The 22,327-nt window shown below is 30.3% G+C and overlaps 1 protein-coding gene across 1 annotated transcript; it reads left to right on the forward strand.

Annotated features, from left to right (window-relative positions):
* Positions 1-670: 670 nt before the first annotated feature.
* On the forward strand, positions 671-22,065 carry LOC132929721 (protein glass-like). The gene is made up of 5 exons (XM_060995252.1): positions 671-1,363; positions 7,837-8,071; positions 14,525-14,651; positions 16,975-17,172; positions 18,747-22,065. The coding sequence occupies exons 2-5, from the start codon at positions 7,887-7,889 to the stop codon at positions 19,575-19,577; spliced, it is 1,341 nt and encodes a 446-aa protein (XP_060851235.1). The 5' UTR covers positions 671-1,363; positions 7,837-7,886; the 3' UTR covers positions 19,578-22,065.
* Positions 22,066-22,327: the final 262 nt, after the last annotated feature.

The following is a 22,327-nucleotide window of genomic DNA, read 5'->3' on the forward strand; positions in this document are numbered from 1 at the left end:
TTATACATCGGTTATTATTCTATAAAATGTTTTATTATTTGATAAGACAATTAAGTTCAATACGAAATAATGATGTCAATAAATGTGTACAATGCGCTTATATATATAAATACGGTGGTGTCGTAATGTCGTAAGTCGAGCAGTATTTATTATACGTTTATATAATATGCCAACTGACTGTATTATTATAACGTATATGTGTATATATATATATTATTTGCGTAAAAATATCTTAAAGGAAGGTATTATATGTATATACGTCGCGGCAGAACATCTGCAGCCATCATCAAACGTAGCTGACGTCGAAATATCGTGTTACAGGTACGATCGAAAGAGTCGGAAAGCATATTAAAAAACTATCTATCGAGTCGAATTGAACGGTATATTATTATTATTATTATTATAGTATAATATAAATTATAATATTATGTATGAATGCGCGTGTATTATAGTTGTTGCGGTTTATTGTACGAAACAGTCGCGCGCGCGCGCGTACATGAGTGTGTATGCGTGTGTGCGAGTGAGTGTAACTGTACAAGTGTGTGTGGGTGTGTATAAACATGTACGTATGTGTTCGTGTGTGTGTGTGTGTGTCGAGCGATTGATTATGAATGCGTTCGGTTCGGAAAAGAGCGCCAATCGCAGTGCCGGGAAGTGGACACCAGTTGTGGGTGACGTAAGTCGGCGACATCCGAGGACAAGTTGCGGCGTCCCTTCTGCGGTCAACCCCCATCACATGGCATTAATCGCCATCGTGTCGAGGGTCGTCATCGCCACCGCCGCCAGTGAAGTCGAAACCAGTGTCTCACGAGCACACAGACATCACTGGTTCGACCGCTGCACCGCGTTCGCTGCGACCGCCGTGTATTATATTATAAGTAATGTCTTGTTAAAATTACCGGCGATTTAATTGAGTGTTTTCGAGTCTCATCGTTCGTCGCCAGTTTGTTTTCTTTCTCTCGTCAATATAAATCATACGCAGTCGCGCTATTTACACCACGTGCGATTGTATCACACGCAGTTTAATTATAATTATTAATTGATTATTATATACCGTTCGTTTTTACTGAATTCGTGACGAAATAACATCGCGGACACGACGGACAATATTGTATGGTGTATATCCCCGATGGTGCCCGTCGTTATTTCGGCCGTCGTGCTTAGTCGCCAGCAGCATCACCAACAGCGATGAGCACGGGTGTCTGCCGGTGTCCACCGAATGGATGATGTCGTTTTTGAAGCGGACGCGGAATTCGGTTTTTTGGGTATAACGAAGCAATGATGACTTGACGCCAAAAAACGTCTACGGAAGACGCCGATCTGTTGCAGTCCGCACAATTGGACCCGGCCGCCGTTCCCACAGGTATATTGAATACTTTTATAATACTATTACTTAATATTATTGTATTTACCTGTCTAACCATCACATTATAATAATTTATTATGTTTTCGTCCGGTGTGCCAATTATAATTTTGTTATAATCACGGGCAAAAGAAATTTTCTCCTGGATTTCCTTTTTCAACATTTTTTTTAACATATAATAACAATTATCAAGCTACGGTATATACTATGGATAAAATAGGAAAAAATAGATGGAAAAATATATAAAATGGATGGTATATTATGTTTATACTTCGGTTAACGGTATTGTTCTCGAATCGAAATTTCCGAATGAACTTTTTCCCGAATGTCATTTTTTTCGAAAGTCAGTAAACCTGAAAACCTTTTACCCGAATCTATATTAAAAGCGATAAATTATAATGCATATAAAAATTTTAAATAAATTAAAACATAATAAATTCTGTAGTGTTATCATTAAATGTTTTAAAATCGATGAATTATAATACACAAAAAAATATATATAAAAATAAAAAATAAAATTAATAATATAATATTTATTAGGTACTTAAAAGTTAGTCATGATCTTAGTCGGTTCACAAACAATTCTGTATTCGTTAAAAGAAGATTGTATTGCTTTGAGCATACTGAACAGTTTTCTTTGACGACAACAGTGCATAGACAAATGGCACAGCAACTGTGTCATAAACATCTTGTTGTTTACATGTTCCCAGAATCGTGAAAATTTGTGTGAAAATAGTGGGACACACCTAAGAATTATGAAAGGATTACAAATAGTATGCATTAACACATTTTTAATAACTAGATATTTAATTAGTATAATTTTTGTTCACCTCCTAATGTATACAAAACTTCCTGAACAGTGTACTTCTATATTATAATGTCATGTATGTTATAATATTTTCTTTTACTCGACTAATTTATATATAATATAAATGTAACTATAATATTATTTATAAAAAAAAGGATGCTTGAAATAAATTAAAATTTAAAGAATGCTTTGATGTTAAATGATACTTAATTCTTAAATGAATCCTTATTAGTTTAATGATAATTCAATATTTTTTATTAGAATTAAATATAAGATAGAAATATTTTAAATGCTGTATAACTAATTATTTGTCTAATTATTGAATTTTCTAACAATAAATAAATAATTTTCACAATATATATCAATGAAATAAATAAACATTCATGGTTTTTTTTTTTTTTATAATATCCATTTTAATAATACAAACGTAAGAAAAACCAATAATAATCAACCATTATTATAATTTACTTATATATCTTTAGGTTATCTATACTAGGGAGGGCAAATTATTTTAACGTTATGTACAAAGATTACCTATTTTTTTTGATATGAAAAGTATTATATATAATATATATTACATTCAATATTGTATGAAAAAAATTATCGTAATTTTATTATATAATTATAATATACTAATAATTAAAAAAAGGTTAGTAAATGTTATTTATATAAAAATAACATTACCTTAAGTGATATTTTTTGTTTTCTACTTGATGCCAATTCGTTGATATTTATGGTTTATAAAAGTACTTTAATTTTTTGTGTATCCTCAAAATCTTATTTCGTGCCACCTCGCCACGTGCGCTATGGATTTGCCATCCCTGATCTATACAAATGTATGACAACTTAAAATAATAATTAACATTTTAACTTTTGAGTTAAATTTTTGATAATAAATTTAAACCATCTGAATTGTACAATAATAATAATACTATATTATTAATTATTAAATTGTACAATTATTGAATTTAGCTTATTTATATAGTTTTTAGGCTCAATATATGTATATTAAAAATAATAAAAAATGCTCTTAAATCTCTTCGTCAAACTAGGTCCTAGGACCTAGGTTCGTAGTATTATTTATTGGTTTTATCTACAACTATTCAATAATAAGTATACGTAATACTACCTTATAATATAATTGATTATAATAAATTAGTAGTAAGTAATAAAATCTTAAATGAGCATATTTCAAGTAAAGAATATTATTATATTTAATAAAAATTGAATATTGCTTATGTGTTAATTAAATATAAACATGTGAAATATGTGAAGTATCCAGCACCTATTCTTATAAAAATCTATCCATTTATATCGTTTCAGGTTTGCTTCAATTGAAATATTCACGATTGCTTATGTAAAAATTAGTTGAAGATCTTTTTAGTATCTTAATCTCGACCAAACACTTTGCAGCATCATTATACCTAATAGCTTATTTATTAGCCTAAATGACAAAATATAATATTATAATACATAAAATAATAACTATTTTATAATATATATTATTGTCACCCTATGTATATAAACATATTTTTTAGATTTTTATAAGCTTAAACAAAATTCATGAGTGAGCAACCCTATAGAGCAGTGTTTCCCAACTGGTGTTCCGTGGAACCTAATGGTTCCGCCAGCCGATGGCAAGGGTTTCGTGAGAAATTTGGGAAAATATAAATAAATTAATAATATTTTTAATTTGAATTATGATTTGAACATAGAAAAGCTCCAAAAATTATATGGGGGTTTCACTAAACGTTCAAGCTCCTGCAAAGGGTCCGCGAATAAAAGAAGTTGGGAAACACTGATATATAGAGGACCTTATGATTTGAAAAATCAAGCTATAAACTCTCCTGATTCTCCAAAGAGTCTATTAATATATGTAAATATTATTGAAAATTGCTAGGTTTTTGAGGACAAAAAAACCTAAAAAGAAAAGAAATATTTATTTTTATATATTATATAGATTTAATTCTACCAACTATAGTTTTAAAAATGAGTTATTATTTTAATTTACATAGTGCTGATATAATTTTTTATCAGGACTTTAATTTTTGACTTTATATAGTTTATATATCATTTTTAAATTAAATGTTAATAATTGTTAGTTACTTAATAGTATAGAAAGTAGAAATGATATTGATTAATTATATTTGTATTATATAATAAATAAACGTATAATAATATAATAAACGTAATGAAATAGGTCATTTTTTGATAAGAATTAATAATTCTTGTACACTTTATAATGCATTAAAGATTATAGACTATAGTACGGTGTAAGGTAGCATATAGTAGCATACTAGTATACTACATTGTTATGATTCTACAAGCAATCAATAAAACAAAATAATGACATTATCAAACAATTTTTTTAGGGAAGTGAAGAGGCATTATATATGTATGGATCCGTGTAAAATTATTTCTTGAGGTAGTTAAATCATATATTTGTGATTAATTACGGCATAGAGTTAATCAAAAATCACCGGAAAACATTAGGGAGGCTTAAGCATCAAACACCACGTTTTAGAGAAAAACTAATTAACTAATTTACTATACAATCTCCGTTACATTTTAAATCTCTATTAATAAAATAAAATCCGCGCGTAATAATTATACTAGACATTTTATGACAATACACACTTGTTTTCAAAATGTTTATTTTAAACAGTTTCATTCTTAATTATTCCGATAGTCTATCTTGACCTATAGTGGTACGTGTCCAAGATTTTTAATCATTACGTATTTATAAGATAACCACAGGATTTGGGATGCTATGCTCCGTGCACCTTGCTAATTGGCCAAAGCCGTTATACAACATTAATTTATTATACATGTATATCATAGGTACCTATAATACATTAATGGTTCAGGCAAACGCGCATTTTATACAATAATAATAATAAGTAAATAATAAGTTATTGAGATTCAAGAATTATTAAACACCGAATAGTGGCAGCGAGGTGCACGCGCCTTCCGATCGTGTATGGCCAACCGACCGGCGAACGGTCCTTTATAAACCATAACGTGACGTCTTCGTCGAGCTGCAATGCGATGAGGGAGCGAGTGAGAGAGAGTGGCGAGTGACTATTTAATAATAATAATAGTAATAGTAATTATAATACGCGCCACAGCGAACAATATAATTGTACCCGGTACACGTCTTCGTTGCCCCGCGTGCCCGTTTATATCGCCGCCAATGAGCGGAAGCCGTACGCGACACGAAGCGATCCGCGCGCGCGTGCCAACGGGCTATACACAATAATATATTATATATATACGCGCGCGCGCACTCGATCCCTATTCGGGTGCATGTATATGTTTTGGTCGGCATGACAACCGGTCAGACAACCGCCCGACCGACCAACTACAGCGGGCCCTGCCAGGGACTATCGCACGCCCGCCCCCTGTCAGGACCCTCGCGACAACGCGAAAGGCGCGCTCGAACACACCCTCTTCTGCCCACTATATTTTGATGTGTACTGCGAATTATGGCAAGAATTCAAAGAAAATAATAACACCATTATAATATTATGCTGCACGTAAAAAAAAAAAAATATTTTTATACAAAAACATTTCTGTGAATATAAAGTTATGAACCTTTTGTTGCTGTTGTTGCCCACCACTGTCCGACACTTATACGGATTCTTTGTCTTTAAAAATATACATAATATAATACGAATTTTTACGGAAAAAATACCTATAAAGAATGTAATGTTATAAATTTTATGGTTTACAGAAAACTCGAGCGTGCGAGGGTTTTATTTAATTTGGCGTTTGCTTCATCACAATTTTCTGTTCGATAACGTACAATAATAATATATTCCTACTATTCGTGGTATAATAGTGGTATCAATATACAATTTATTAAATTATATTATTTCTGGATAATAATCAACATTTAATAACATATAACAACGCTGCGTAATCATACGTATCAAATACATATTTTATTTGATAAGTGGCGTACACATACATTTTGTATGAGAGAATGTAGCTGCGCACAAACCAAAACACTTCGAATCTCAATCACCTAACTCAATCACCCAAATACCCAATTTCTCAGTAAATTAAGTATAATTATAAAAAATATGGTACCACTTCAAACTGCCTAATCGCTGGACGTTCGGATCCGGAAAACTGTCAATGTACGTGCTTCTGCAGTTAAGCTGATTTGCTAGTATTGTGACTATAGATCAAGTGTACTGAATATTTAATGCATATCCCATTCCTCGACTGTTGTGCATCCTATTAGAGTATATTAGCTTGTAAGTTAAGGCGACAATAGTCAACTCATAAGATTTTTAATCCATCTTCTTTTGACATAAGTATGATTAGAGCTGTCCATGTACCGTGCAAGATATAATCAGCTTATGTGTTTAGTTTGTGCAAAATGTTGTTCATTTTTATGCATCTAAGTGAATCTATATGACATTGTAACCCTTTGCCACTTGTTTACTTACTAGGATGTCATATCTGACGATTATGTCGGCTATAAGTTTCTTTAGGACTACTGCTTTAAAATTTAAATACCACCGCTAGTATTTGCAGTTTGGACTTTTAGTATGTCGACATTTTTCATATTAAGCAGGTGTACTCGTCCGCCATCCTAACAGATCTTTTCACCGATTTACTATATTTTTTATCAATCCACTGTCGGTAGTAAATTTTTCAGTTTGTGAATCAAGTAACAATGACTATTGTATCTGTAAATTCCTTTCCTACTGAGAGTTGATATTTCCGTTTACGCTAACATAAACTTTCTTACATCATGCAGCATATGCATATTACCGTTTTTAGTCAACTCATCTTGCCTCATCTACTTCCGTGTTCTGTGTTACTGCAGCTCTATCTTTTAGTAGTGCCTAGCTCTAAGACGCGGTCGATCGGTGGTGATAGGCGCAAGTCGCAAAACCCAAAAACTCCTGCCCTATCTTTAATAGTCTCGGAATTGGGACGAAATCGAGTTGCCCTCGTAAATATAAGATTTCATGTGTGGTGAATTGTTATATAATTTCAAACAAACTATATCCGTGTTTAATGTTCATCCTCCATTCATCAGTTCTTCGTCGCTAACTTAACGTCGTTATATATGTTGTTTACGAACAATAGTTGTTGTAGAATTTGACGGATTTTTACGATTATGGTTTGAGGCCCCCCCCCCTCAAAGATCTGCATAGTTAGGGGTTTTCAGTTATACAGTAATTCACGACACTTTTTTCTGAATGCAGCAACGCTGGCCAGTATCTATGATAATTAGTATGCCCTTCTGCTGCCACAACCTATATAGTTTTATTTGTTGATATATATAATTGTTATTGGTCTATTAATATTTACTGATCAAGAACTTAATTATAAATTTGGTTACTATTATTACATAATTGTTTACTTAACTTAGTTTTATATACATGCATATTTAATGCATAATACAGCAGTGTATATAAGCAAATAAAGTGTATGGAAAAGCGCAGATAGTTTTTATGTAACATAAATAATATCGTATATTATAAATACATTTCAATTATGTGTCAACCTTCAGATTGTAAAATAATTACAAGAATAGCATACCTACGTTACATAAGGCTAGTACAGTATAAAAGCGTATACGATATAATAATGCTATATTTTATGTTCAATAATAGAATGTAGTTTACCACGTGCTATTTTTCAGGGGAGGAGACGGTATGGCCGGGGGTTGAGTGGGCGTCAGTGAGGAGTTCGATGGATTGGTGCGCAGGTGGCGAAGATCTGCTGGGCGACCCTACGCTGCTGGTGGCTGCGGGGATGCTGCACGGGCCAACGCAATTCTGCACAGACACTTGCTGTACGCCCGGACTAGAACAGCCCAACGAGCAAACAGTTCAGTTCCAGCAACCGGCAATCGTTACAGTCGGCGGTTCATACAGGTAATTATTTTTTTCAATTAAATAAACAAACGAAAAAATAGTTTCATATATTCACAGAGACACTTATTTATTCGATATGGTAACAACATCCAATTGTTTTTAGATTGAAAAATCATATCTCTTTCGTACTTAATAATTTATATGTTATAGTAGGACCTACATTGTAGGTATATTCTAATAAAATAAAACAGTATGATTTATAATCGATATCAGCGATAGATCCAATGGCCATGACCCATGGCTAACACTTGTCACATTTCCGATAATTTCGGAGAAAATGTCAGAGAATTTTTGATAAAATTTTACGTTTGATTTATTTTTTTTTTTATTTAATTTTTATATATTATTATTAATATAATATAAATATTTAATGATGTTTAGGTTTAATAATTCAATAAACTATTTTAAAATAAATTAATAAATAATAAATAATTATTAAGCAATTTAATATTTCAAATTAACCACAAGAGCAAAATATTTATGTGATGTTTGTATATAATGTACTAATGTACACAAATAATGTGTCTATAACTTGGTCTAAGTACTTGTACCTATTTACACAATGGCCACACCCTTTTTTTCTGAATCCAAGATAGTACGATATTCTGTAAATAATAACCGCCGTATACTGTACCTACCTATAACATTTTAATATGTATATTTCATAAATTTATGATATATAATATTTATTAATTTATATCATAGGTGGCAAATTGTGACACGGATTTCAAAGTGTCACGTTGCCCAAATTTTAACAGCATTCAAATTTTTTTTTTTTTTATGTTATACAATCGTACATAATTACAAATAATGAAAAAATTTTTATATTACACTCAATATTTGCATTAGCCATCAACACATAAATTTCTAGAATCAATGTACATATTCGATTAGATCAAAACAGTATAGAATGATACATTGCGATAAATGAATCTAATATGCTGCTAGTGTTTAAGTGTTTTAAACTAAAAAAACAACCTTAGGAAAAATTTTTTTAAAACACTGATTCTAAATTTTTGTCACGTGACCCGGAAAAAGTTCGCCATTCCTGGTATATATATTAATATATACTATTGTCAGTATACTACGGTTAGTGTTAAATATTAAACGTTTACATGTTAATATGTAATATAATAACATTATTAACTATATATAGTAACCTATTTCGATTTTTTTTAATATACTATGTAGTACCTGTACACTAATGAACTTATCGTCTTAATAGTTAACATTGAAGTTAACACGCTTATGTTTATACCATCATGAAGATTAAAATGTATAACTATATATGAGTTTGCATTTTGAAGTAATTTTTTCAGTAGCTTTTCTGTTTATAATTTTGTAGAAAGAAAAATAAGTATTTATAAATAATAAATTTTGTTTAAATAGCATAATAAAAAAGGTACTAATAAATAATAATAATAGCTTACCTTTTATAGTACAAATAGACTACTTTACCAAAGTGCATAATTTTAGACGCGTCTAAGTATAATTATAATTATTGTATTTATTCTTTTATTGTACCTAATATTATTCATATAATATTTATACAATTTACCAATAAATTATCATTTTATACTATTTTTTTATTATTTGCATTTTACAAATTAGTAATTACTAATTACAATAATACATACTTATCTTTATATATATAACTACAAATATAATTTTTTTTTTATAATTTCATACTATTTTACTTTTTTAACAAATTACATTGCAGTATTCCACTTATAACTATTATATTTATCCTTTTATTATAAATATTATTATTATTTACATATTTACCTCCCCTATTTTATGGATTGGTATTATAACCATGTATATTATTATAATAATATGTGAGGGCATTTTATTCTAGATAGTTCAGGAGAATTGGTATAAAAAAGGTAGGTAATACTTTTAAGGGTAACTGTTACAGACCCATATAAAATCGTGGTATAAATAGTTTAAAAATCTTTCTGTCGAGTTCCATAAATCAGTTTGTTTTAAATAAATTTCACTGTAATATATTTATATTCTGGTTGTCTTTGTTAATATAAGATTTATTTTTGAATTCAGTTTTAACTATCATTATATAGGTACTTTTTATTTTATTTACTGATGCACGTACAAAATTTTTTAGGCAATATTTTTTTTTATCTAATTGATAGCACACGTTTTTGGTATAATTCTAATTACTATAACATAAAATTAGGTATTAGCAATATTTATTCGTTATAATATACAGTCAGTTAAAATCTTAAGGTTTCCCTGTAGCGTCTGGATGTTGGTTTGCGAAAACTACCTGTCCGTATTCCGTTTTCCGTATATTAGTCGGCGTCGAGTCGAGGAATAGAACAACCACTACCCACTACTGCTGTATGAAACTGTAACGTTTAAAATATGTTATTTTAAACGTGCATGCAAAATAAAATATGTAACAATAGTAACGTTAGGTAAATTATTAGAAGCCGGTGGATGAATTATTAACGGATAATCGATGTTCCACTTTATCATTCTTATATATTTTCTAACATTTTTTTTACATTGGTTTTTATTCAAAAATGTAAACATTTTATACACAAAATTATATTATCTATAATGTACGTATCTAATTATTATAAAACGCAAACTTAAATATCTTAGTGTCTTTAGTAGTATTTTTATGTAGTAGGTATATAGATAATTGGTTTAAATACAGTTTTAATAGTTAATTTTATATTTCAAAATGTATCACAATATTTAAAAAAAATGTAGGTAGGTATATATTTCCGTTGTAGTAATTATTTTATATTTTATGTTTTTTCGGAAATATCATAATGTTTATAGCCTATAGGTATTCTTATTCTTAAATGCAGTTGTAATTCAGTATATTATCAATGAAATTAACGTGTGATTGAAAATAAACGATTATTTAAACGATTTGGATTGGAGCTTCCAAAAAGTTATTTTAAGATATGTAAATATGCTGATAATTTAAAAGATATAGAAATCAATATAACATACGTAATTAAGCCACATTCGATACCAAATAGTTTGATCACATTTTCTTTTAGTAGTTACATATGAATAATTTTTTTTTCAAATGTATAATAATACATTATATATATTACATTTTTAAGTAACCAAAAAATTAATTGTAATTCTCTTATTTATGTCAAAGAACACATTGTAATTGACAATAGTAACTCGAAAATGATTTCTCATAATACTAATATAATTTATATTTTAAAAATGTAGGACATATATAATAGTCAGTTATAAATGTAAAAACAGACGTAGATATAGACTCATTAATAATACAATTTTATCAAATAAAACTATGAAAATTTGATTGGAGACTATGCATGTATTATTTAAACACGAAAGGTAAATATATAAATATATATATATATTATACATAATATTAAATAATGTATAATCATATTTGTTATATGTATATATTAGGTAGGTACATAATTTAAATAAAATCATTATATTATAGTAGTAACATTATTGAATAATAATGTTACTAATTTATTAATTAATGATATATTTTTAGTTTAAAATTACCAAAAAAATCATTGGTGAAAAATGACAAAATATTAACTAGCTTGCTTATTTTTACCTATTTTATAGACTTATAGTAATGCATAAAGTTACTGATAAAATCAAAGAATCACAATAATAATAATTATCAAATAATATCATGTACCTACCTATTATAATTTATGATTCATAAATGTATCATGTTGACAATTGAAAAAAGTAGTACAGTTTTAAACACAATAATAATTGCTTTTTTAACTGTAATACATTTTTTTATCGTTTCACCTTGTCACTGCAACCAATCTTTGTTCGCAATTAAAGAGTACCTATTATATTTACTATTGTTTAGGATTAGGAGTAATAATGCAATTGTCTCTCCTTGTTTTCTGTATAATGTGTTGTTTTATAATATAGGATTTTATTGATATTTTATAAGAAGTCTATCTCAACCCCTAACCTGCAGGAGGGGACAGATCCCTACTACCAAATAGTACCAATTAATGTGCTGGCCTATACTACATAATAGTCATAGACACAAGTAGGTACTAATTTTATTAGTTATTAGCCTTTTAAAACAAGATTTATTTTTAATTTGAATATACAATTAAAAAAAAATATACATTTAATCATTGAAATATAACATACCTATAATGTAAACATTTAAAATATTCGCCAAACAAAATATACAAATATTCTAATTCGCTTACAAATTATTTATTATGTATTCATGTAACAGTTAATATAAATTCTGAATTTACATATGTATATTTTAAACTCTCAGCATGGGGTTTAATTTCATCTATCTTTAAGACTTGAGTTGAGTTAAAATTAAAATTTAATATTCATTAAAATGTATAAAAATATATTATACAGCCAAATTAATAAGTCGTATCATCTAAAACATTGTGTTACAGTGTCACACTATTTATATAATTATACTAACAATAGCAACTAATTATATCGTCTAGCAATTAGCTTATATTGATAGAGATACCTATTATTTTAGAGAAAAAAATACTAGGATACAAAAATATCAAATTTCGGATGAAGTTTATTAGTTAAAATTTAAAAGTACTTAAAGGATCTAACTGGCCAATGATTAAGTAGTGGACCAACATTTTGCGGGGTACCTTATCACATCATTTACCTTGTCTTAATTTTAAATATTTATATTTTATTAACTACTTGTCCAAAATTCGATTTTTTATTTTGTATCAACCTACCACAAAAAATATTCTGCTTTAAAATAAAGATAATAAAGTTTGTAAGGGTTAAATTTTATGTTTTTGTATGAGCAATGATATGTAAAATTGTTAATGGGTTTTAAATACATAACACCTACAACCTACATGGCTATAGATATATTAATTTTTGAAAAAAAAACTAACGGCTCATCGTAGGAAAAATATTTTGTAAATTCTATATTCTTATCATGTTCATATCTATGACCAATATGGTTAAGTTTATATTATCAACAGTCTTATCCAAAACTTATGATATCATACATAACTATTTTTTTTAATATTTACAATCTACTATACATTTAAAAATCAGTAAATAAATTTGCATATCATTTCCCATTCAGAAACATAAAAATTAACTATTACGCTTACAGTAAAGCTGACTATACTTCACAACACCCAAACGTATTGATTCACTGACGTTTTTTTAGTGAAAAATATTAATGAACATTATTTTTACATTTATTAAATACCTAAATAGAAAATAATATTAAGAAACACTAAATAACTATTAATTAACATGGAACAATATTTACTAATGACCAACTAATTTACGATTGCCATTTATAACAATACATAAATAAAACATGATTTTTTCAGGCAGCAACACATAAACAAATAGAAAAACAACAAATTAATAACTACAGTGTTTAATGTAAATGGGTTAGTTCCGTTCACCGTATGAAAAAACTTATTACCTACACGCGTCAAATGATGATCAGTACTATTTATTATATTGGGACTTTAACGTGTTTGATCTTTGATCGACATTGTCTAGGTTAAACTTAATTATTCATTACAATCATTACAAAAGTACTCATTCAATTTTTGGAAAACTTTTATTTTTGATCCTTAAAACTTAAATGCTTATTCAAATTTGAAATGGATATAAAATTAGCTCAGAAGACCTTACAAAGTAACATATTAAAAATATTTAAATAATTAAAATAATGATCAAATCTGAAAAGCGTTAAATGTTTAGGTACTTGTTTGTTATTGTCCCGCCAGTACACCGCATATAATGTGTAAAATTTATAAGTCATTTTCAACATAATAATATATTATCAATAATATAATATAATATACAAATACATTGTTCTGTACCGCAACTGTAGTCTTGGATTTAGAGGTGATAATGACATGAATCATACAAAAAAATCCCTGCGATGAACCATTCGTCCTATGAATATTGGCAATATTGCATCTTCTTACATCTTAGTTCCTAAACCTGATGAGTAATCCTAAGAAATCAGGCAAAACGTTTCTCCGGATCGTGAACGATCAAAAAATAGGTTTCGGGTCGCCGGCGTCTCGATTAGTAGAAATATCGATGACCGTTTTTCAATATAAAAATATAAATAAAATAAGTGCTGCAATAATGCGATGTATTCAAGTCCGAATTAAGACTTTTGACGCCCAAGAGCCTGTAATTTTTTTTGAGGGCCCAATATAAAATAGAAAAAAAATCGTCTATAATTGTATTCTTTTTCATAAAACATTAAATACGACTGAGGATATGAGGTTTGGTAATTTCAAAATCTGCAACCCTAATCTAAAGAAATCCATAAGTGTAGATTGAACTATCATTATATATATTTATATGCAATAAATTAAATAATATATCTCGTTTAGTTATACATATAATATATATATATATATATATACGTGTGTTGTATTATATGCTATTTGATTATAAAATTTACAGCAAACCGTGTGGAGACATGGCCGATGTATTAATGTCTCTTAAACACACCGTGCCAACTCCACAATCCTCAGTAGACGAACAACATCATCAGCATGACCAGGCGTATGGACTGTCTGCCAATCACAACGTAAGTAAACTAAGTATAATTTATTATTATATCCACTCAGCGCCACTTTTTCTATACATATTCATACGATTTTCGACTTTAAGTATATATGTCACAAATAATGTAATAATACATTGCCACACTTGCCGGTTTATGTGTAAAGAATGTATCACGATAATCTTACACATTCAAATTTAAAATATTATAATATCTTTTTGAAACACCTAGCAGACTGCAGCACTTTGCCCACGGTGTTTTTGGGAAACTTAAAATAATGTTAAATAATATTTTGTGCGGTAACACTTAGTCAAAGCGTTTAGTAGGTACTCCATTGCCAGTATTATATTGGGTCAGGGTCATTTAAACTTTTTTATAATAAAAAATGAAGACAGATAGCCATAATATTTGATGATAAGATGTAACAAATATTAATATATGTTACAGTTAAAACCCAAAATCCGTCAAAACTAGTTCCACAAATCTCTTTAGTAAACTAGAAATAACTCTGACCTTCACCGTTAAAACTAGTTTTAACTTACTTTTTTTAGTTAGAACTAGTTGCCTCTGAAATATATTGGTGGAAACCAGAGGTGTAATTTGGAAAACATATAAGGGATTGCAAAAATCACTCAGGATGCTCAAAACAGTCAAAACCCGTGGGGGCTTTGTCCCAACACCCGTAGCATTATAAAAACTATGTCTTAATAGATTATATTAATATAAAATACATTATAAATCTATATAATTCTTCTTATATATAGATAGTAGATACATGTTATTAACTACTATATATTTTTAATTTTTATAATTCATCAAACATTAATTTTATTTAAATTTTAAATCACATAATCTTTTATAATTATAATATAATAAATAATATCAATCGTTTATAATTTAAAAATTGTAGGTTGTAGCAGTCTAATTTTTGTTCTTTATTTTAATGTATTTATAGTAATGATTAATACATTTACTTTAATTTTTATTTAATTTATTGTTGTGAATTGTAATCAATTATATTATTTTCATTGTTGGAGTTGGAGTATTGATAATATTTAATCTCAATTTTTCATTCTACAACATATTTTATTCCATAATTAATTAAGTGGACGTAATACCCGCATGTGTTGTCTCCGTTTTACACTACATTCACGGCATAGCAAATGTTCGTTCACTAGTTTCAATATTGTACTGTTAGTTTTGATAAATGAGTGAACTAACCTATTATAAAATGTAAAGGTAAGATTATATAAATAATAATATCAATAAAATGCTACGTAGGGTCCTGGCCCTGGATAATAATCTTACCTTTACATTTTATAATAGGTCAGTTCACTCTTATATCAAAACTAACAGTACAATATTGAAACTGGCGAACGAAAATTTGGTATGTTGCGAGTGTGTAAGACGGAGACAACACATGCGGGTACTATACATCCTCTTAACTAAATAATTACTTACTTATTTTATTTATTTATTTTGCTATCTAGCGATAAACCATAAATATGAAAATGTCTGGGGTTGCAAAATAGTGCTTTTGCAACCCCTAGATTATATTTGGGGTCGCAAGTGCGACCCCTCACGAAGTCACGGCCCCATTTACGCCACTGGAAGAAACTATAAATATCTATATAGTGATATTCCATTATTTTAGTTTTATTTTAACTAGAAAAAATAGAAATAATTACACATTAAGATAATACTATCATAGGCATTTATAAAGGACAAACTGTTGTAGCATTTATAATTGTATTGTATTCTATTTTTCCTTTAAAAAAAGTTATTTGTTTCATAGGATTTTAGTATGATATTATAATGATTGTCATTTATTCTATCGATTTCCTAAGCTTCTTGAAAAACCGTTCTCGGTTACTTATTTCTCTCTCAGTGTCCGATATGAAATCAAAGTATACAGTGATACTATCACGCGACAGTTGACAATCGGTCTTAAGCCAGCGAACATCAACAATGACTACAACGAAGACAATCGCATGCCGAAACTTCGAATACATGCATTTCAGTCAAAACTAGATTTGATTAAAGGGATTTGTGGAAGCTAGTTTTGACGGATTTCGGATTTTAACTGTAACATATATATATAGGATATAGTTTTGTTAATATTGTCTATAAAAATTGATCTGTCGGAAAATTTCAAAAATCAGAATTTCAATAAACGCATTGTAAGTACGCACATGTGATAAAATGAACCGAGAACGTTTAAAAATCACCCTGTTTATACTTTATTGTAACAGGACATTGTTGCAAATCTCCCCTGCGCTATAACATATACATCGCACATCAAATACATTAAATATTGATCAATATAATATTATGTTTGTACATATAGGACGATTCACAACCGCTGGTCGACTATGGCGGTTCGTCGTATGGCGATCAGACGTGTTGGACCACGCTCGGAGGCGGCCACCAGCAGCAACAGGTCCAACAACACCAATTCCCTAGCATGAGCGTGAACGTCAGCATGAACATGACTATGCACGGGTACGCTCCGATACACGGGGACGCTCAGTTCGGATGTCAACCGGTAATTTTTTAACTATATGATTATTATATTTTACCACACGAGACCAGTAAGGTTTAGTAACAATCTTATATAACATGTAGTGTATGTCCTAGCTGTTTACAGCAGTATGACCTAAAAATACCATGCATCATCACCCTTACTCCTTAGTATCTCCGTGGGAAATATAATATATTTAAATGCAGATCAACACAATAAAAAAAATATGTTGAAATCTATTGGCAAATGGCTATCGATCAAGTTAAAGAAATTAAGTTTTTGATTATTCGTAAGAATAATATATTATGTTAGCAAAATACGAATTGCATGCTTAAATTGATTTCGATATGAACCCGGATATTTTTATACGACAACCTGTAAATATCTAATCTTTAGTGAAGTTTTCAGCAAAGATAAAAATTAAAAATAATACTTTAAATCTTTACTGTTAATTATAATATTTTTATAAATAAAAACGAAAATAATTTATTACATATTTTTTAAATGTTCGAAGTGACCTCAATTGTTTGTAACATTAGTTGAAGAATAAACATTATTTGTCTCAGATATGATATTTTGAATGTTTTTTTCAATTTTATGACTGAGCTAGATCAAGTAGTAATGAACATGATTGGTAAGTAGGTAATATTATATACACAAGGATTTTCAAAGAACTTCATAAAAATAATTGATTGATGTGTTACGTCGTTTAATATATTGATTTGCACGGATATACTAAGGGTGATATAGGACTTTTAAAAAAATACTGAATATTATTTAATGTATCAAAATTCAGAATTCACATTGCATGCCACTATAACATGCGAGTTTTTAGATAAAATAATAAATTTCAGTTGTCTTCTGTAAGACTTCATTTGTTGAATAATGATTTATTATTAGTTTATATTTAATTTTATCGTTTTATCGAAAAGAACTATAAATTGAACACCCCCTGAGTTAAAGACTTATTAAAGTTATATAGCTAGTCCGATATTATCAAATTTTTCATTACTTGTTTAAAAAGTAACTAGTTAAGACTGACGTTTGAATTTACCTTAATAATCAGAGTACAAGGTTTGATTTCGCATATTTCCACATATTTCAAACATTTTTCATTGTGTAAATTTCAGTATTTTTCAAAAAAATTATTCATATAGCTTTTAAAAATAGCATTTAACATTATATTTAAATTTATTTTCCCTGTATATACATCGACTCGTTGATGAAATACAATTAAAAAAAGGACAACCGATCATAATTATTACAGGCTGATAGCTGATTATCACTACCAAACTGGTAGTTACGACTTCGTGTAAGTATTCGAGATAACATAAAAATACTTACTTATTGCTTAATAATAAAACCTTACCGAGTAGTCATTAGTTTTATGATAATTTTAAAATAAACAGTTATAATGGTTTAACGAAATCAATTTTCTTAAATAATGGACCAATTTCATTGTATCCAAGTATAGCAAATTATACCAGTTCTTCATAAAACGTACAGTATTTTTCATAAATTATAAGCTATTTTTTTCTAAATGAAACTATACTTGTGGAATAATAATACTAATTAAAATAAATCGTTGCGATTCGCAGGTCGGGTGGACTCTGCCGGCATCACCGTCTCCAGTGCACCATCACCACCACCACCATCACGGCTCGGTGCACCACCAAGGTCTGTTGAGTCCATTGGTGTCTATGGGTACCGGCGGTTACCAGTCGGGTGCCACGTATTCCTTCACCGCCGATTTCCGGCCACAGGACCCGATATCATCGCAACTACCACCGCCGCCGTTCGCGTGCAACATACAACCGGCTGCGCCCGCGCAATCCTCGTCATCGTCTGCAGCGATGATCGACGACGATTGCAAGGACCTGAAACCTTGCGCCGAAATCCTGATGTCGGTAAGCGGCTGCGGCATGGGCGGCGCCGAGTGTTCTCCGGTCGGGTCAGCGACCATCGGCGAGGATGGCTGTCGGCCGAACATGTGCCGGATATGCGGCAAGACGTACGCCCGTCCCAGCACGCTCAAGACCCACCTGCGCACGCACTCTGGTGAAAAACCGTACCGGTGCGACGATTGCAACAAGTCATTCAGCCAGGCGGCGAACCTGACGGCGCACGTGCGTACACATTCCGGCGAAAAGCCGTTCCGGTGCCAGATATGCGATCGGCGGTTCTCGCAGTCGTCGTCGGTCACGACCCACATGCGCACCCACTCGGGCGAGCGGCCGTACCGATGCCGGTTGTGTAAGAAAGCGTTCAGCGACTCGTCCACGCTCACCAAACACCTGCGGATACATTCGGGCGAAAAACCATACCAGTGCAAGCTGTGCCTACTCCGGTTCTCGCAGTCCGGAAATTTGAACAGGCATATGCGCGTCCACAGCGGCATGAACGGCGCCGACATTTTGTTGCCTGTATAACAGTGCAGGCGGACAGCAAATACCGCCACCATCGAAGTCATTACCATCGCGACTGTTGTAGGCAAAAAATCCACCCCCTTCCTTCCCCGAAAACGACACCGCCGCGGATGGCCAAAAAGAAAACCAAATTCGGCGCACGACAAAAATCGCAAAGCAAACGTTGGACGAAGACGACACGCGGTGCTGCGAGTACTCCTCCACTCGGCGGGGTCGCGGTCTGATCCGCGTCTCGTCCGTACAAGAGAGGTTTATTCTGCACAAACACACAACACGGGTACCGCTACTGCTGCAGTCGTATATATATGCAATGGCGAATACATCATCATCATCATCACGCACACATGTCATTGTCGTGTAGGTACGTCGTCGACTTGCGCGGAGTCAATGGTTTTCCATCGATTGCCTGCACCACGATATTATTACGTTTTCCGTTCGAATCTCGTTTGCGTGTAAGTATTTTGTAATGTTTTCGAAAACCAATAACATGTCGTACACGGCGGATATTACGGTTTACGCGTACGCATCGAGTACAATCAATGTATAGGTAAACCGATGACGAGCAAATATAAAGGTATAAAGGTACGATGTCGTTTTCGATTGCGCGTTGAAAACAATATATTATATAACACCAATATATACTGTTCCCGTTATGTTTTTTGTTACTCGCTATAATTCGTATCATCATTTTAGTTAAATTTATTATGTTGTAGAGGTTTTCGTGTTTTTCCCCGATGACCGATGATCTGCTGCGCGCATTGCAGTCTTTTTTTATATTTACGTATAGTTTTCGTTCTTCCTAGACGACAACTGATTTTTAGCACAATATTAATATATTATATAGACGACATAAATCATCCCGCACCCACATCGACGCGTGCACGCCACTGAAATGAACATGATAACGATTAAAACGGCGACTTGAAAAAAGTCGTGTTTACACTTCACGGAGTGTTGGCATATAAATATAATGTATAGGTGTAGGTAACGTGAATTAAATCGTCTCATTTGTTTATTTAGAATTTTCATATATAATTTAACCAGCATATTATCCGCAACAACTATTGGTGCCATTCGTAATTTTATAAAATCAATTTCCTGCACTATAATTTAATTCGTTTCTACTCTGACGTACTTATTTAAATTTATTCAATTTCAATAAAATTTAAGAATTTAACAGTATATAGTATATACCCAAACGTTCCAAACTCGAAATTCAGAATCAGATCAATTGTAGTTAATATATATTTTTTTTTTTAGTTACACCAAACTAATATAATTGTTTAGATACCTTGAATACCTACATAATATAATACAATTTATTTTTGAGTATATGTTATTGCAATACTGCAATAGTATGTTCAAAACATCATTTATGGAACTACCCAGAATAATAAATTATTGATGATTTGTGAAAATGAATTTCCGTGACAAATAATTAATATTATCTCCGATTTTTTTTTTTTAATTTCATAGTGTGATAAATATTAAGATTTTGTTGATTAATATAAAGTTGTTTAATAGATAACTGCATTACATAAAATAGAATGTATATTATTGCTCTCAACTCCCTCGTTCATATTATGTTTTGTTTGGATTAGTTAAGTCTTTTGTCGTCGCGTATGCCTATGTAATATTGACGACGAAAAAATTAAAATGTTCATATTTAAGTATTAACCACATTTTAGTTATCTATTAATTTATAAGTTAAAAACTATAACAGATCTTTTTTTTCTTATCAGTTATATAGTGTGTACAATTTATTTTACACATTTGTGTGTGTTATTTATGTCATTATAATTAATTATTTTTAAATATTCAAGCATATTCTCAATCTAGTCAATGTATTTATTATGTATAACAAATAACTTATAGAAGTATATAAACATTTGTAAATACGGCTGAAAAAATATAAAACGATATAAATGCGAGTTTAAACGCATAATAATACATAATATATACAATACAAATCTTTAAGTGTAATAATTTCTTTTCCACTATGGTTCAACATTTAACAACGCATTGTCCATCTTTGATGGTCGATGCTCAATGGTTGTGGTATACGACTTCAATGATAGGTAATTGCATGCGAAAAACGATTCTAAACGGAAACGCGTCAGTCTCTATTTCTAAAGATGTTTAATAATTAATAATAATATTAAAATAATAAGCAACGTAGAACCCATGTATTATTTAATTGTTGATATAGGGTGGTTTCATAAGCATGGAAAAATTCGATGTTGATGAAATTGTATTAAAAACATTTTTTCTTTTTTTTACAAAACTTCATGCATCAAGTTTATAAGCAGATATCCTCCCATTTACGCATAAAGGACTACATCAGGCATATAGGTCCCACGACTTCGGCGACAGGAGTTTACATGTTCCATAGTATATAGATAGGAACATTCAAAAAATTATATTTAAAAAACTACTATGTTTTTTAAAATATTACTTTAACTAAATAAAGGCAAAGTATCTACAACTTGAAGTAACATCACTATCAGTTTTTTATTTATAACTATACAAGACTACAAGAGTTATGACTGTTATAAGTAATTATGTGCAAAAAAAATTCTAAAAATGATCAAAGTTACCCCAAACTACAATAATTAGTTCAATTTTCTTTTAAAAACTGATGAATTTAACTTTTTTCTCAAAACATTTACAGTTTCGTGTTGAAAGAGGGGTTTGTAAAATAGAGATTTGAAGTTTTACTTTTATTTTTAAAAAATAAGAACAATTAAACTAAA

This window comes from Rhopalosiphum padi, chromosome 4 (assembly GCF_020882245.1).
Source record: "Rhopalosiphum padi isolate XX-2018 chromosome 4, ASM2088224v1, whole genome shotgun sequence".
Taxonomy (NCBI): domain Eukaryota; kingdom Metazoa; phylum Arthropoda; class Insecta; order Hemiptera; family Aphididae; genus Rhopalosiphum; species Rhopalosiphum padi.

Excerpts from the sequence above, each read along its gene's own strand:
- LOC132929721 (XM_060995252.1), top strand. The coding sequence starts at position 7,887 with ATGGATTGGTGCGCAGGTGGCGAAGATCTGCTGGGCGACCCTACGCTG. Across the intron at positions 14,652-16,974 it reads GACTGTCTGCCAATCACAAC|GACGATTCACAACCGCTGGT; the intron begins GTAAGTAAACTA and ends TTGTACATATAG. Across the intron at positions 17,173-18,746 it reads CTCAGTTCGGATGTCAACCG|GTCGGGTGGACTCTGCCGGC; the intron begins GTAATTTTTTAA and ends TGCGATTCGCAG.